The sequence below is a fragment of the Caenorhabditis briggsae genome (genome assembly GCF_000004555.2).
Source record: "Caenorhabditis briggsae complete genome, chrX, whole genome shotgun sequence".
In the NCBI taxonomy this organism is placed as follows: Eukaryota; Metazoa; Nematoda; class Chromadorea; order Rhabditida; family Rhabditidae; genus Caenorhabditis; species Caenorhabditis briggsae.
Window position 1 is genome coordinate 3,232,748 of NC_013491.2, and position 17,503 is coordinate 3,250,250.

General features: G+C 40.8%; 3 protein-coding genes across 3 annotated transcripts; 1 reads left to right on the top strand and 2 right to left on the bottom strand.

The window, feature by feature from the left end:
- Nucleotides 1–721: 721 nt before the first annotated feature.
- On the top strand, nucleotides 722–10,424 carry CBG01887 (the record flags this gene model as incomplete). The annotated part of the gene is made up of 16 exons (XM_045238964.1): nucleotides 722–973; nucleotides 1,759–1,848; nucleotides 2,514–2,705; nucleotides 2,757–3,246; nucleotides 3,293–3,596; nucleotides 3,731–3,991; nucleotides 4,303–4,764; nucleotides 4,810–5,031; nucleotides 5,734–6,019; nucleotides 6,122–6,190; nucleotides 6,922–6,948; nucleotides 8,177–8,242; nucleotides 8,389–8,445; nucleotides 8,543–8,679; nucleotides 9,710–9,823; nucleotides 10,313–10,424. 16 exons carry the CDS (start codon nucleotides 722–724, stop codon nucleotides 10,422–10,424), a joined length of 3,141 nt encoding a protein of 1,046 aa, XP_045091964.1.
- Nucleotides 10,425–11,004: 580 nt separating this feature from the next.
- CBG01889 lies at nucleotides 11,005–11,321 on the bottom strand (the record flags this gene model as incomplete). Its single annotated transcript, XM_002643654.1, has 2 exons — nucleotides 11,005–11,119; nucleotides 11,227–11,321. The coding sequence occupies 2 exons, from the start codon at nucleotides 11,319–11,321 to the stop codon at nucleotides 11,005–11,007; spliced, it is 210 nt and encodes a 69-aa protein (XP_002643700.1).
- Nucleotides 11,322–14,976: 3,655 nt separating this feature from the next.
- CBG01890 lies at nucleotides 14,977–17,484 on the bottom strand (the record flags this gene model as incomplete). Its single annotated transcript, XM_045238965.1, has 7 exons — nucleotides 14,977–15,220; nucleotides 15,271–15,340; nucleotides 16,045–16,226; nucleotides 16,278–16,834; nucleotides 16,933–17,266; nucleotides 17,311–17,371; nucleotides 17,421–17,484. The coding sequence occupies 7 exons, from the start codon at nucleotides 17,482–17,484 to the stop codon at nucleotides 14,977–14,979; spliced, it is 1,512 nt and encodes a 503-aa protein (XP_045091965.1).
- Between the last annotated feature and the right edge of the window lie 19 nt (nucleotides 17,485–17,503).

Genomic DNA, 17,503 nt, shown 5'->3' on the forward strand with positions numbered 1-17,503 from the left:
TTCCCCATTTTCCAAACTATATCCCCAACTCAACCTTGATTGTTGTTATGATGTGTTCACTGAACTTTGCCCATTCTTCAATTTTTAGCCTCATTCGTTCGGTCCCCCCTCTTCCAATCAACAAGTATGCCTTTGTTTCGCGTTTCTTCGTCGAAAACAAGTGGCAAAATTTTTCTTCGTGCTCATCTTCATCTTCTTGTTCTAAAGCTCTTCCTGAGTCTCTCGATGCCAACCTCACACTGATGAAGATCGGTGGCAATGAGAGTGTGTATGGGGATCCTCCAATCCTCCCACTCATTTTCTATCTTTTTCCGCCTCCTCTCTTATCCTCTTCTTCTTCTTCGTCTTTATCTTCTGAGGTCACATTGACTGATGGATCTGTTCTACGAGAGTGAGAGCCATTTTCCGACGGGGGCTCCAAAATCATCAAAAACCGGGTCCCGCCTCCACAGGAAAACAAAACAAAACATGAGAAGGTCCGACACGACAAGTCGGTCACTTTTGAACACATAGAGTGCATTTTTTTTCCTGTATGAAACTCCTAAAATAGTGATTTTTCTTTTTTTCATCAATAATCTTTTATCTACTCATAGTATCTGATTACAAACAACAATGCTTGACTGACACGTGTCATATTTCTGAGATTTTTTTTTAATCTTTTTCAAAAGGTACAAAACAAAAATCATTCATTCATCTCCTTGATTCTAGCGTCGTCGTCGAAATGTCTGAGGTGGATGCTCAAGAAGAGTTTCACGACGCCCCGGAAGAGGCAGTCATTGAAATTCAGAAAGAGTTCGTCGCCGAGATCGAGCAGGATAATAGCAATGCTCAACCAGCCGGTAAGCCAGGGTGCGGTAGTGTAAAATTTTCAAGTTTGAATAATTCAGAGGAAGGAGACGAGCAACTTGTGACCGCTGAAGCCGACGATGAGAAGAGTGCTCAGCAAGTTGATGAGGACCGTACTGAAGATCAGGTATACATTTTTTTGTATATTTGAAAAGTTTTTAAAATGAAACAAATCAAAGCAAAAATAGTGAAATAGAACAAAAATCTGATTTGTGACTTTCTCCTCTATCCAATGATATTGACACCTCTTGAGAACAAACAAGATAGAGACTTCTGTATCATCTCTTATTATCATGTACCAACTCTTCTTCTATTTTTTGTTCTTCTGCTTCTAAACCTATGTGCCCGTAAACAAGTTCCCTCTGGCAACCATCACCCGTCAAAGACTGATATCGTGATATAAGACAAGAGATTGCTCAATGCGTAGGAGTCCTTTTTTCGCGAGAGCTGCCTCGACCAAACCTTATTTTTTCTGCCGCCTAGGATCCCCATCCTCCTCGGCTCCCCCCGGTTGCAATACGCAAACAACACACCCGACCCAATCAGTCTAAGACAGATTCAGAGATTTTGAACACTTTATATTGAGTCATTTAGTTTTGAAATCTGCAATTCGATTTTTTATCTTCCACTGATTTTTCTATCGCTCAAAATTTTGCGTCCGGATTCATTGCATCTATAATATTCATTCAACCACGTGTAGTATATGTAATGTTCTTGAACCAGATGCCAAAGCTTATTTCATCGCCACCCTCCCCTAGATATGTCTCTTCTAGCTAGTAGCAGCAAACAAATCACCATCTGACTTGTGTGAGTGGGTATACATCTCACCACCCACTTGTTCAGAGGTGTTCTCTCTTAAGTGCAACTTGTGCCACGCTTTTTTACTCCTCAGAATGATTTGTGATGTTCCAGGTCCCCGATATCACTGGAACGGAGTACGTGGACCCAATGACAACAAGCATGGACGGAATTGAAGATCTTCCAGCCAACGAGGAGACTCAGGTTGGCATATTTTAATGAAAATGCATTTTGAATAACAAGTTCTAATAGAGAATCTAATTTTAGACTTTCCATTATGCCAACCTAAATTTTTTGTGATTTTCTTTTTTAGCTGTAGAAAGTTTGACAAAAACATACAGTACCGGTCAGTAAAATATACAAAAACGTGTTTTCAGTGAATTCTGCCCATTTTCAAAAGTCTGGAGCTTGGTGCTGAAGTATCCAGTAACTTTGAAAGTTCTGGACTGGGCCAAATACACCTAGATCGAGAATTTCGCATGTACAGAACTATTTGAAAATTCCTGTTATTGCCGATTTCCGAAAGACACCTCATTTGAGCCTGATTTTGAGCTGAAAACGTGAAAAAGAAGGGCTCTTTCAGAAATCAGCGAATATCTGAAAAACTAGAAATGTTCACGAAATTCTGTAAATACAATTTTTTAGCCTTGGTCTGTTTTGCATTCTCCATTATTTTGAAAGTGATCCGACACTTGACAGCCAAGCTCCAGACTTTGGAAAATGATCAAATTGGCCAAAAATCACCTAGAAAAACACATTTTCGTATCTTCTTGACCGGTATTGTAGATCTAACAAGCAGATTCCAATAATGAAAAAAAAAACCCCTAATATTTCTCGGTTTATCCATTATCTAATCTCCTACTAATCAGTTCGAAGACACAATCATCGAGGAAGACGAACTCCCCGATCAGCTAGAGTCAGCGGAACATCAGGAGCCGCGCTCAGAGGTTATTTCCTCCGTTATCGAAGAGGAAATAATTGAGGAGGAAGAGATTGAGGAAAGCGAACCAGTAAGTTTAAAACAATCAACATTTACTTATCAACACTTTGCTAATCAATCCGTTTTAAGTTTGCCATATTAAAAATCTTCCTAAACAAGTCTACCTACTCAGGTCGAAGAATCAGCTCCAGCTGCTGACGAGCCAGCCGCGGAGGAAGCTGCTCCAGCCGAGGATGCTTCAGCTGAGGAAGCTGCACCAGAGGAGGCTGCTCCAGCTGAAGAAGCTGCTCCAGCTGAGGAGGCCCCAGCTGAGGAGCCAGTTGCCGAAGAAGCAGCTCCAGCTGAGGAAGCTGCTCCAGCCGAGGAGCCAGTTGCTGAGGAAGCTGCTCCAGCCGAAGATGCTCCAGCTGAGGAAGCTGCTCCGGCTGAGGAGCCAGTTGTGGAGGTCGCTGTTGAGGAAGCTCCGGCTGATGAGCCAGCTCCAGCTGAGGAGACTGAGCCAGAAGCTGAGAAGCAAGAGTTCGAGCTTCAAGCTCCACCAGAGGGAAAGCGTCCACGCACTCCAAATGACTTGGACACTCCAGCTGCTGATGAGGAGCCAGTTGCCGAAGAGGCTGATGCCGCTTCCGAGGTGCCACCAACTCCAAAGACTGCTGCTTCTGGTATGTTTTTGTTTACTTTGATTTTAAATTAAAAATTCGTTTTCAGAGAAGCAATCAGTCCCAGCCACACCAAGATCGGCTGTGCCATCCGAGGTTCCAGCTACACCAAAATCAGCTGCTCCATCGGAGGTTCCACCAACTCCAAAGTCTGCGGCACCATCGGAAGTGCCACCAACTCCGAAATCGGCAGCTCCATCAGAGGTTCCACCAACCCCAAAATCAGCTGCGCCATCGGAGGTCCCACCAACTCCAAAGTCTGCTGCTCCATCAGATGTGCCACCAACTCCGAAGAGCAATGGACATATCGCTAATGGAAGCATCCCAGGAACACCATCGGTTGCTCAAGAAAGGTATTTTTCTGTTTTTTTAAATATTTTGTTTCCTAGAATGTCTTCTATGCACGTCATCACTATTGTTCTTCTATCCTCCACAGCATTATCTCCCACTAACCTTTCCTCTTTTCACTATAACAGCACCATTTCAGCGCCAAGGCTACTCCAGCAGCCACACCAGCTGCTACGGCCACTCCAGCCGCCACGGCTACCCCAGCAGCTACTGGAACTCCAAAAGCTAACACTGCTTTCAACTTTGAGGAGACTCCAGCCACTCCAAAGTCTAGCGTACCAGCGACACCAATTGATTCCAACTTGACCACTCCAGCTGCACCAAAGACACCAAAGACACCCAAAACCCCACGTACCCCACGCACGCCACGCACTCCAAAAACACCAAAAACTCCGGCAGTGTAGGTTTTTTGGAAACTTTCAGTTACACTTCTTCTATCGCTTATTTTTGCACCACTTCTCTATTTTTGTGTTCAACTTCTACACTTTCAAAAATAGAAATACCGTGACTTCCCAAAAGAAGAATAACCGAGATATTCGGACTAAATTTTGCCGGGTTGGGTGGCCTTCTATTAGAGCGTTTACGGTAATAGAGTTGACGGTTTGTGTAAGTTTCTATTGGAAAAAAAACCTTATGTTTTGAAATTCTTAGATCCTTGTTTAATCAATTTGGGCGAAATTAAACTGCAAGAATATAATTGAAATCATTCAGTGCTGAGCCAGAGCCAGAACCAGAAGCAGTCGAGGAGGAGCCAGCCGCAGAGCCAGAGCCAGAGCCAGAGCCAGCAGCTGAAGAAGCCGCTCCAGAACCAGAACCAGTTGCTGAGGAAGCCGAGCCAGAAGCCGCTGAGGAACGACAAGAGCCAGAGCCAGTCGCCGAGGAGGCCGCTCCAGAGCCAGAAGCTGTCGAGGAGCCAATCGAAAAGACCGAGGTCACTGAAGAAGAATCTGCTCCACCAGCAGCCGCTCGTCAGTCGTCTCCATCTCCACCACCAGCTCGCCGTCGCGCCCAATCACCATCTCCGGAACGAAAACGCCAGTCTCGTCATGCCGACCGTGACATCACCAGCTATGATGAGGACTCGTACAGAACCGTTCCACCATTAAGAATCCCAGCGGCCACTTCGTTCTCCTCGTGGAGTCCACCAGACAAGCAGACCTACACCCCAATCAGGTATTGAATTTCAATGAACACTGAACACATAGTTTCTTTTTTTAGCCCATTCGTCAGCACTGCCAACAAATACCGCAACGAGTATACCTCGGGTACCAGCTACCGCCCAAGCAACATCTACACTTCTCATTTCGACGATATTGTGGCTACTGGAGCTTTCTCATCGGCACTTTATTCCACAACCCGTTTGATTGAGAGATCGCGTAGTCGTACTCGTGAACGCAAACAAGCTATGAGATCACAGAGATCTGCTTCCAACTATTACAGGTAAAAAGTTAGCCATTATTATTATCTCGACTTATTTTAATTTTTTTGAGGATTAAAAAAAACATTTAAAAAATTTATAGGTTGATTTTTGGTCATTTTTATTCTTATAAAGAGTATGTAGCTCGGCTGTTCAGTTTTCGAAAACTTTGAAAATTTTGAAATTTTGGAAACAATCGATTTTTATAATAATCGGTACAAAAACTGACTAAGAAACGGTGTCTTTCAGAAACTGACAGATAGCTGAAAAACTGAGAGTTCTCAGAAAACTCTGTGAATGCAAAGTTTTCAATCTAGGTTTTTTATAAACCCTCTCAAATTTCTAAATTGATCGGAAAATTGACATTCGATCCTGAGATTCCTGAAAATGGAACGAAAATCAAGTGAAAAATATTTTGTTTTATATTTCATGAGCCGGTACCGTGAGGGCGCGTCCAAAGTTCCCAAATCTGGGATTTCTGGGCCCAGAAAGCGGTCAAAAGTCACGCACAGATTCCCAAGATTCCCAACTCCCAAGATTTTTAAAGTTGAAATCAGTGCGACCGCACACCCCTGGCACATCGAGACCAAACGTTTCTACCTGCTAGGATTTTTTACAAAAATTGACTTTTTTTTAAACACTTTGGACTTGCCCAGAAATCGCAGACTTAGGCATATTGGACGCGGCATAACTTAAGATCCTTTAAAATCAATATTCCCTTACAGATACGTTTCCCAATACCCAGCACCAACCCGTGCTCGTGAGTACTCCACCCCACCAACCCGCGCTATCAGCCGTCCACCAAGCCGCAACTCCAGCTTCATCTCCTTCCTCGACTACTCGGATTCCAAGCAAGGAGAGCTCTCCCGTGCCGCCTCTCGCACCTCCATCTACGGAGACTCCCTGTCCAGAAGCACATCTCGCGCCAACGTTGATGCCTATTTGGGTGGTGGAAGACTTTCTCGTGTTGATAGCTACGTTCGTGATATCCACACTCCATACGAGTACGAGGTGAGAGTTGGGGAGAAGTGCAAAGTAAATAATATTGAATTGCGACATCAAAACCTTTTATCCGCCCTTTTAATATTTTTGGGTTTTCATATCAACTTCTAGGTTCCATCAACTTACGAGAGATACCGCTCATCTTCCCGTGGACCATCTTCTTATTCTACTGGATATACTGTGAGTCAATATTTCCGATTTTTTTGTGTGAAACACTGGTGTCCTCCATAGGGTCTATTTGTCAAAAAATGAATTGTCTCAAGTGGTGCAGAATGATCGCTCGCTTATAATTTTTTCGTTTTTTTTTTGAGTTTCTTTTGCATCCAATTTTTTATTTTAAATGGCTCGCAAATGCTTAATGGCTTATTTGAGATGTTTGAGATGTTTGATGCATCAGTTTAGTTTTTTGAGTGATATACTTTTTTGCCTCTTTCTTTTCTTCCTTGAGAAACAAGGCGAAAAAGATATAATGGCTGAAGTGGCAAACACACAAACAGAAGAAGGGGTAACTAACAGTAACTCGAGGCGAAAAATACACGTACTTTGCGAGTCAAGCGGAATAGAGCACACCACCACTCATGAGCCCGTAGAAAAAATAGTCAAGTCGTTTTTTGCGCTGCTCATCAGAGCCCACAAGCATCTCAAACCATTCCCCAACCAACCAATTGTTGCGTTTCATCTCCGCGTTGGGTTTCGCCAGAGCGTTCCCACATATTTTTCATTCTCCCCGGCTTGCCCAGGGACACTTCACCTAAAACACATCCTTATCCTCCCACAATCCAGCCACTTTTCCGCTAGTCTTGTCAGATAGTTTTCTATTGACTTGGTCTAGGCCCAGCAGCTTCCCGTTGTCAGATCTCATTTGGTCATTTTTTCTCCCAAATTTAACCATGTATCTCTTCTCGAAAAAGCGTATATTCAGACAGAAATTCGACCTTGTGAGTTTTTTTTTTGACGCGATGAGCAATGAGAATGCAGAGCATATGAGCTTGAACATAACCTCTTACCCTTAACTTATCGGAAATCATAAGATCAAAATTTCAAAATTAAGAACATTACCGGTTAATAAGATACACAAAAGTTTATTTTTCAGTAGCGTTTTGATCATTTTGACCATTTCCTGGAATTCTGATCACTTTCAAAATCTAGGAGGATGTAAAACAGATATAGATTAAAGGTGGGGGGACCTGAAAAAAATAATGTTCTCGAAATTCCGTTCCAAAGTGCCCCTCGAGGAGTTGAACTTGTGAGGGCGATGATTGAGGGTGCGGCGCCGCTACCAGCTGAGCCACGCGGGCAAAGAGAAAGCGCACCCCCGATTACATACATTAAGGCGAGGATGACAGTTGTATGCAGAGTGACATTAAGCGTTGTACACTGTGACGGTAGAATGCATACTCTAGCTACAAAAAAAACTACGAAAAATCTCCTGTCCCCCCACCTTTAAAAAATTTGCATTTACAGATTTTTTAAAAGTTTTCTAGATTTTCAGTTATTTGCCGATTTCTGAAAAACACTATTTTTTTCTAAGTTATATGTAAATACGAAAACGGGGCAAAAAGGGTATTTTTTAGAAATTGGCAAATACTGTGAAAACTTGTATTAGAAGGGCCCCCTGTAACTTTGAGCCTATATATCTCGTTTACTGTAAAAGATAAGAAAAAGTTGTCAACTGATAAAAAGTTGCTGATATTTTGTTTAACATTTTATCGACTGACCTACTTTTGATATTTTCTAAAGGAGTGAAGATAAGTGAGCTCAAAGTTTGAAGTTAGTAGGTCATTCTATTATAAATTTTATGGTAGATGAAAAATAAGGATTTTTTAAACATTCTGTTAATTATTTTCAATTTATGTCTGTATTACATTCTCCGAAATCTTTTAAAAATGATAGGAAACTTGAGAGCTGAGCTAAAAACCTAGAAATGCCGAAAATTAACTGAAAAATAGATTGTTGTATGACTTATTGACCGGTACTGTAAGTGTACTGACGCGAAAAACATTTTCTGTGGGAAAATTCCGTAAGAATCAATATTTTGATTTTCTTAACCAACGCCGAAAATAACATAGTTTTCAAAATTCAAAAATCGAAAAAAATTGGATACCAGTGTTCTCCACAATAACCTCTCTCCCTCCCGTTCATTTCCTCACCACCCACCGATTCCAGGCCTATACCCCATCCACAAGATACCAGAGAGAAACCAGCCCGGCAATGGTCCGCAGCATGTATGAGGTCAGAGAATCAAGACCCTACTTTTTTCACCATGTCCCAAAACTATAACGTCCTCGTCTAACCAGTCCCGTTTTAGTGAACCAAAAACTAACCGGAATGCATGCTTCTTCCGGGGAAAGCCAAAATGTGTTACCGTCTGATTTCAGGGACGCATCGGACAACTCGAAAGATCGCTGTCTCGTGAGGTGATCCAGAAAGACAGAGTATGTTTTTGTTTTTCTTGTCCTTTTCTATATTTTTTCTATCGTAAAGTAAAGTAAAGTCCCTATATATGTCTATCTATATGTAAAAATCATTCAGTTGCGCTCCGAGTACCAACAGTTGTCATCGAAACTTGACCAGGCTGTCCGTCAAATGGAATTGCTCAGGTCTAACTCATACAGCAGCTATCGTGGACAATCACTTCCCCGCACTAGCGTCTACTCCCACTTCTATCCGCACTATTAAATGTCTTCTCAATTATAATATCCCCTAATTTAGACTCATTAGCCACTACTGCATCCATACTCCCAAAAATCAAACTGTCATGTTTTTCTTCTACTATTTTTCTTCCCAAAAAACACATTTTGTAACTTTTCGCAAAAGTTCGAATCGCTCTTGATTCTTCACTCCTGATTCCCCAGGAGTTTTGGCCCTCAAAGTACAACTCTTCTCTATTTTCCTATCCGCATCCCTATTTTTCTTCTCCTTATCCTTTCTATCAATCAATAAGGTAAGAGAATGTAAGTTGTGTGTTCTGTGTGTGTGCATGTGAAACCTTCATGTTTTTCTGTTCCACTTATATGTTTCAAATTTAAACTTCTAGAGACCACACCCCATTATCTAAAATTTAATATTTACCTTATACAGTACCAGTGAATAAGTTATACAAGAGTCCATTTTTCAATGAATGTTTGGTCATTTTGATCATTCTACTCCCATTCAGAAGCCTGGAGCTCGGCTTTAAAGATTCGGATCAAATTGAAAACTTCGGAAAGTGTAAAATTGACCTAGATTGAAAATTTTGCATTTTTAGAATTTTTGAAAAATCCTAGTTTTTCAACTGTTTGCCGATTTCTGAAAAAAATCCTTTTATGGTCAGTTTTTGAATTTGTTTAACATTTTATCGACTGACCTACTTTTGATATTTTCTAAAGGAGTGGAGATAAGTGAGCTCAAAGTTTGAAGTCATTCAAAAATCGGCAAATACCTGAATAACTAGGAACTTTCGAAAAACTCTGTGAATGCAAACTTGTCCATCCAGATTTGTTTCAAATTCTCCAAGAGTTTCCAAGGGATCGAAACTTTGACAGCCGATCTTTAGACTTCTGAAAATGGACAAAATGGCCAAAACCCAACTAAAAATAGGTTTTTGTACATCTTACAGGTGCTGTAAGTTTATAACACTTCTTAGTGTAGCATTAACGACACTACCTAGTGTGTGTAATAAACTTTTTTTTTCGATTTCTAACCGATTCCACTTTTCAGCCCGTATACACCTCCCAGTATGGAAGATCATCGACTGACAAATCGGTCGGACATTCGGCGCTCCATAGCTTATACTCTGGATTTGCGCGCGACTGGGCTACCTACAACTGAGCGGTGAGTACAGTAATCCGGCAGTGCTGGCCCTAAATAAATAAAAAAACGTGTTTTACAGTGAACTGTGACCATTTTCAGGAGTCTGGAGCTCGGTTGTCAAGTGTAGGATTGCTTTCAAATTGTTGGAGGGTGTAAAAAACCCTAGATTGAAAACTTTGCATAAACAGAATTTTCGAAAAATTCCTAGTTTTTCAGTTACTGGCCGATTTCTATAAGACACCTGCGTTTTTCACGTTTTCAGTACAAAATTAGAAAAAAGGGGTGTCCTCCAGAAAGCGACAAATATCTGAAAAACTAAGCACTTTCGAGAGATTGTATTCAATCTAGGTCTGTTCTAGAACCTCCAACATTTTCAAAGTGATCCGACACCTGTCAGCAGAGCTCAGGACTCCTGAAGATGCTTAAAATCAACTGAAAAACATTTTCAGTCATAGAGCTACAGCCAACACTGTATGTCTAAAAACGTATCACGAAATTCCGAATTTTCAGATGGCGCCTGGGAAATGTTGTATATGGTGGTTTGTATCGCAAGAAAATCGATCCAGAGCTTGAAAAAGCCGTTCAATATTATAGTTCCTGTGCTAAAAGAAGAAGATCCTAAACAGCCACCCCATTTTATCTGTATCTCCTCTCCATTCTTAAATTTCACCTGTTCCTCCTAAAGACGTTTTTTCTTTGAGTCCGTGATGCCAAGTCATTGAAAATTATCCTTCCATTTAACAAAAACGAAACGAAAATTACAATTAGATATGTAGATGTTTTCTGTCTGAACCTATATACTTTTTTTCTACGATTGCCTTAAATTTTAGAAATATAATTAACCTCTTTTTTTTTCAAAATATTTCTTTCCAACAAATCAAACTGCCTTTTCTTTTTTTTTTCTTTTTTTTGTAAAACAAAACAAATCAACACCTTTTTGTATTTTTTCCTTACCTACCAACTTCCTGATTCCTATCTTTTTCATAACCTTTTCAGCCCACACCAACAAAAAAATTAAATTCTTTTGTAGATTTTATCATGATTCATGATTAATTTTTCAATTTTTGTAATGAATAAAGAAGTAAAATGACTTGTAAAAAAGTTGAAACCCGCTATACAACATAAGAAACTGAATGGGAAGGTGAATAACCAGATGATAGGCACCGTAGGAAAGCAGTCATGATAAGGAGAGATAAGAGATTTCAAAGATCAGTAATTCCGCTCCATGGATCATTTGAGCAAACAATGGCGGCTGGGACTTGCATCACTTTGAAGAATCCAGACCACATGAGGGGAAGGCCAAAGAAGCAAATTGACCTGGAACGAAAACATAGATTTGGTCTTGAACTTTTCTTATCAAATTAGGAGGAACGAAAACTTTCGAAAGTTAATTTTTTTCTGAGAAAAACCGGATTCTCACTCACATTATGAATCCAGTGGCTGTGGAGGCAAGGGTGGCGGCTTTACGTTGCTCATTGTAGACTCTTTCCAATTGAAGGCTCACATTTGATTGGCTCATCTAGAAAAATTCTAGGTAAGGAGAAAAATAGTTTGAGATTAAGAGAAAAAACACGGAAATTTATAAAATATACAAAAAGAAATATTTTGGCTATTTTGACCTTTTCTCAGAAATTAGGGCTCCGCTGTCAAGTTTTTTATCACTTTTCATTTTTGGGGAGAGCCTGCTACAGACCTGGCTTGAAAACTAATCATTCACAGAATGGAAAATTCTTAGTTTTCCAGCTATTTTGTAACAATCCTATTCTCGGTCCATTTTTGTAATGAAAACGTGAAAAACAGATGTTCATGTTTTCAGTACAGAAACGGGCTAAAAAGGTGTCATTCAGAAATCGGCAAATAGCTGAAAAACTAGGGGTTTTCAGAAAGTTTTGAGAATGCAAAGTTTCAATCTGTGATAGAAAGCTTGACAGCCGAGCTCTAGACTTCTGAATATGGCCGAAATTCGACTGAAAAGTATATTTTTATATATCTTATTGAACGGAACTGTAGAAAGTATAAAGACTGAAATTCAAAAACAAAGGATGTGACCAGGCAAAGATTGAAGATGGATCTGTCTATTGGGAGGCGCCAAAAAACTTTCAGAAGTGAAAGGGGAAGAGAGAGAGAAAATGACAAGAACGACAACCCGACAAAGGGAACAAATAAACTACGGATGGACGGGAAAGGGGGAGGTGGAAAAGTCGAAAAAAGAAAAGTTCACTTGGAGACGATTGACTTCTTCTGCGCGACAGTTGTAACAAACTTTCCAAAAAAAAAAATCTCTGATGACCATAACAAAGAAATAGAAGTATTAGGGAAGTTTCAGTTTTTGATAGGCTTACTTTTTTGTGTTGTCAAGGCGATTACTGGGGACGATTAGTCACAAAGAAAGAAGGTCAGATGGCATCTAGGTACCATCTGACTCTACCGGTCACCTCTTTTATACTCATCCGATCCAAAGCAAAGATATCTATCCTCAAACTAGAGCGGCGTCTTATTTCAAAACCAGTTTTCTTTTTCATTTTTGGAGGGATCATATGATGTTGCGAAACCGATCCTTATACCGATCAGCTGTTTTGGGGCGTGTGCGTCCTTGACATACTGTTTGGGATGTATCTGGGCACTGTACCAGGTGGTGTATGTATCCTTTTCTTGCAAGATTGAAGATTATCCATTTTTGAGACGTATCGAATTGAGATACCACGATCATGTGCCTTGAGGATCGGTGATGTTTGACTATACAGAATTCTGAGAAGGGTCAAAGTCTTGGAACTCAAAAACAATGACGATGTTCGATATATGGCGAACAATTGTTCCGTTAGATAAGAAGGAGAAAAATGTGACTTTCGATTCTTACCACCAAGTCATCAATTTGAGAGAAAAAGTGTCGGCACATTAAGACTAAGACGCGATGATAACCTTTGGTTTTGTTTCGGGAGGAAAGTAAAATTTTGAAATTAGAAAAAATAGGAAAAAAAAAAGAAAAACGAAACGGTCGTCAAGAATTTAAAACTAAATGGGTTTTCGGTGGAAAACTGCGTCCAGGAGAAAACTGCCGGCTACAAAAACTGTGTTACTGGGGCGATTTGTGAGGGATACGGGACCGACCTTGACTCAGTTTTCGCCCAAACGATAACAGACAATATCACTTTTACTAGCCCCAGGTATTTGGAGAGAGAAATCGCGGGAAGATAAGAGAGAAGAAAGGGAGAAAGCAAGTGAAAATTCGGATGAAAAAAAAAGGACACAACTACCAAGATAAGCAATCAGTCTTCCTTTTTCCCCGATCTTTTCGGGATATAACTTTCGGAATATAGCGGTCATAGTGAAAACAAAAAAAAAAGGATAGATTCATTCGCTGGGTCAACAGTTTTGTTTATATGTTTGTTCATCAAGGGGTTTCTTATTTGCTAGTCTGGAAGATCAAACTTTAGCGGCTAATAGAGAATTCATTGGGTTATCCCATGCATTCAGAATGAGCTAGAAGCAAAAGAAAAGTTCTGGAAAATGAGGAAAATAGGTGATGTCAGAATTCGATGATCAGTCATTGAACAAACAACGAGAGATATGGGAAAAAAACACTTTCCCTGAATTTGATAAGATTTATTTCAGGTTTCGATCGCGTCATTTATCAATGCCTATGCAACGTGTGCTAAGGAATTGATATCCGATGGTTTGAGGTGGCGAAATAAAGAATTAGGGGGAATGAAATTTAAATAATTTTGAAGATTTTAAGATTCGACAATTTGCTAAATTATGAGATTTTGAAATTTTAAGGTTCCAAATAATTCTTAAAATCAATTTTCGATAAAACCAACCATGTTTATATTATTTATATTTTTTGTATATTTCAAAAAAATTTTCAAAAGTTGTGGCTCTCAGTTTTTGAAAAATTCTGAAAATAAAATTATGAGATCATGACGTGCCTAAATTCTAATTATCATATTTCCTTTGATAGAAGCTAAACCAAACTGTCAACTTTGAGCTTAATTATCTTGATTTCTTTGAAGGATGTGAAAAAGAGGTTGACTGATAAAATATTTCTGAAATTAGGATGAATATTTTGTTAGTTAGTTACTTTGTTATAATTATAACAGCAAATGAGATATATGGGCTCAAAGTCGGCGGCATGGGTAAGCTTCTATAAATGGAAAAAGGAGGTTTGCGATGATAGTTTATCTAAAAATATGTTAGCCATCAAAAATATAATTTCAAGTTAAAAAATTCCAAAAAAACATAAATGTCAAATTTAGTTTAAACTCAGTATCGAATTTGTACAAGTTATCATGAAATTATTGAAATTCTGTTTTTTTTTTCAATTTGGAAAATTGTTTTAAACTAGTTGAAAGGACAAATTAAAGCAAAACTGACTTTTATCATAAAAGTTTTATTACAATCCGAAATTTCACATTCTGATTCTTCTACTCTTTCGACTTCCCATTGCTGGCACGCTACTTCTCTAACACCCCATTTAACCTCAATCCAAATGCACTCCTAATCCGAAAAGTGCAATCCGTACCTTCCTACAGAGTACAAGTTTTCTGACCTCGACGCCATCACAAGATCTCGTCAATCCATCTTGACACGGTTCCATTAGTACCAGTTATCCCCGCGCCGTGGCCAATCAATTTGTTGTATTTTGCAAAGAGATGCAACCATGAGATATTCTATTTTTGATTCTTCTTTTTGAACTACAGTTGATGATTCCCATGAATGGATCTCTGACATCAGTCGGGGAAGGGTAAGCGTGCCAATTTACAACTTTCTGAAATCCAGTCAATGATTAAGATCAAACTTATAAGTGACACCTGTGCCACTTCCCTTATTAAAAATAATAATGAGAAAAATTTTTCAAACTTTTTCATAAGACACACAAATATGGGAATCGGGGTAAGTAAGAAGACAAAAATTTTAACTTCAAGCCAAATAATCGTAGGGGGGGGGGGGAAGAATTGCATTATGCTTAAAGCAGCAAAAATAAGGAGAAGCAATGGGACTTTTCTTAATTTCAGAGAAGAAAAACAGGCTAAGGTACCTGTGAAAATAAAATGAAATGGGGTCAGTGTCCAGTTAAGCATCGGGATTACTTATAAAACAGTGAGCAATGGGGCAAAATGGGAATACTTGAAGGCAATGATTGTGACAAAAGAAAAACACGAAGAATGATGTCATATCTAGTGGTGATTATCGTTTCTTCCAGGAGCAGTTCTCTGGGTTGGATGAACAGTGGCAAGGATCGGAGCGACTGGCACGTGTGGATGATCGTTGTTGGTAGAGTTGCTGGTTCCGGCGCGGCTGGTGGTTGGCTGAACGACAACCGTTGGTGGGGATCCTCCGTGAGCACGACGGTCGGCTGGAGCACGCGTTGGATGTTCTTCGTTGTCATGGCTCAATGCAGCGAGACGCAAGGCAAGTGATCTGGAATAGGTATTTGAGATATGTTATGTTTGGAAGAAGAAGGTGCTTACCCGTCAGTGCGGACAGCCTCAACACGGATGGCCTCAAACATGGCCTCCATTTTGGACATTCGCTGGTTCACTGAAAGAAGAACAAGTTAGTGAAAAGTGAGACCTATGTTTGTGAGGTCCCGAATTTTCTTCTCATTCTGATATCTCCTGATGATGTTAACATCCTGATAACTACACTAAATCTAAGCCGGGGTTTCTTCGAGTAGACACGTTGAAGGTCATGTTCGGGTTATTGGGATTGCAGGGTATTCAAAGCACAAGGCGCAAAGGGTACAACAATTCTGGGGGACAAGGGGGTACGAACTGATTAATAGGTACAAAGTCCACATTTCGGAATTACGAAAGTCGAATTTTCCAAGTATTTTGCACCCCCGAATGGAGGCTTTTGTACAACTAAACTGCTTCGTACTCCAATGGCTTCAAAATTTTCGTACCCTGAAAATTATCTGGCGGGATTCAGCCCAGGCACTCATGAATAGGTATGGTGCTCTTCAAAGAAAATCCGATAAAGATGATTTGAGCTAATTTTTATATCTGCTCTTAAAGACGATCAGTATTATACTTTGACGTCAATCTTGGACTAAAAGTGCACGAGGATCAGCCCTAATCAATCTCCCAATGCTCCTTAGACTCGTCTAATATCTTGTTTCAGCCAAAGTCCTCAAAATCTGATTCACTTATGACAACAGAGCAATTTGAAGCCACATTTTAGCATTGCAAGAGGACCACCAAATCTATACAGTTGGAATGTTTATACATATAATATAAACGCACATTTCTTGACTTCAGCCTCCGTGGCCAATGCACGACGCTTCTCCTGATTGCACAGCCCTACGAGCTTCTTATTCTCGATTTGCAAGTGCGTGGCTTCATTGATCACCGGCTGGCGAGAGCTGGATGGTTGCTGCTCAACGACTCTTGCGACTGGTTGATGAGCGACGACGGCTGGCGCTTGTCTGAAAATCAATGAATTTCTGATGGAATTCAGAGGAAGAACGAAAACTCACGGCTTCTGAGTGGTGGACACACGGAGAGCAGTCTCGACGTTGTCATCATAGTCGACAAATCCATTGATGTAGGCGGTCTCAAGAGTCTGTTGGAGCTTGCGCTTCTCCTCGTTCATCTGCGACATGCGCTTTCCAAGCGTGTTGATGAGCAACTCCTGTTCCTGCTCCAGGGCACTCTCGTGGTCTACTTTCTCGGCGCGGAGGCGCATCAGCTCTTCTTGGTAGCTCTTCTCAGCACGGCTGCAGTATGTCCGGAGACGTTCGATTTCCGCTTGCTTATCAGCCATGAGCTTCTCCGCTGCCTCATCAGCATGAACGTCTGGAATCTTGGCGACGTTGGCCATCAGAGATTTGGTCAGCGACTCCTCATCTTTCTGATACTTCTTAACAAGATAGTCCTTGTCCTGGTTAAGCTGCTGGATTTTCTTGAGAAGAGAGTTGGATATGTATTCCTCTTCTTGTTCGGCCTTGGTGAACATCTGGACCGCGGCAATGCGGAGTTGCTTATTGGCTTCGAGGAGCTCCTTGTTCTCGCGCTTGCGCTGAGCGTTGACGTGCTGAAATGTATGAATTGTTTAGATTGTAGACTGGGTATTCTGCTGCTTCCTTCCCACCAAGGATAGTATTGTTATCCCTAGATTAAACAAAAACTCACCTTTTGCCGATAAAATCGGAACATGAGATCTAGCATCTCGTAGGTCAGGTCCTTGCGCAGCTTCCGATGGTTCTCAGGCGGTGGAGTCGTTTGGTGCACACGATAGACTGTGCCATTGTATGGAGCCGGCTCGAACCATGAAGGCTGCTCGTTGAGCAGGAATTGGTAGAACTCCGGGTAGCGCGAGTGGATATCCCGATCCGCCAGCATGTCACCAATCCCGATGTTGATCATGATCGTACGTGGACCTTCAAAGTCCTCTGGATCCACAATCTCAGCCTCCGAGTTGCGCGACGAGAACATCGAAACACTCGCGCCGATTGAAGAGCCCGGGCTGCAAATTTTCTGTTCATGTTTTATTGTTTTTCATTTCCTCACCTTGGCGCAAACGGTTCATGTCCGCTGGAATGGCTGCGATGAACGGAGAACGATGATTCACCTAAAAACCAAAAATTATCGATTTTTCGCGATTCATCGCACAAAATCACCTCTGCTCGCCGGATCGATGTGCAACGCCTCATTTTTCCCAGTTGAGCGTCTTGAGTGATCCATAATGCGATATTTATACTGA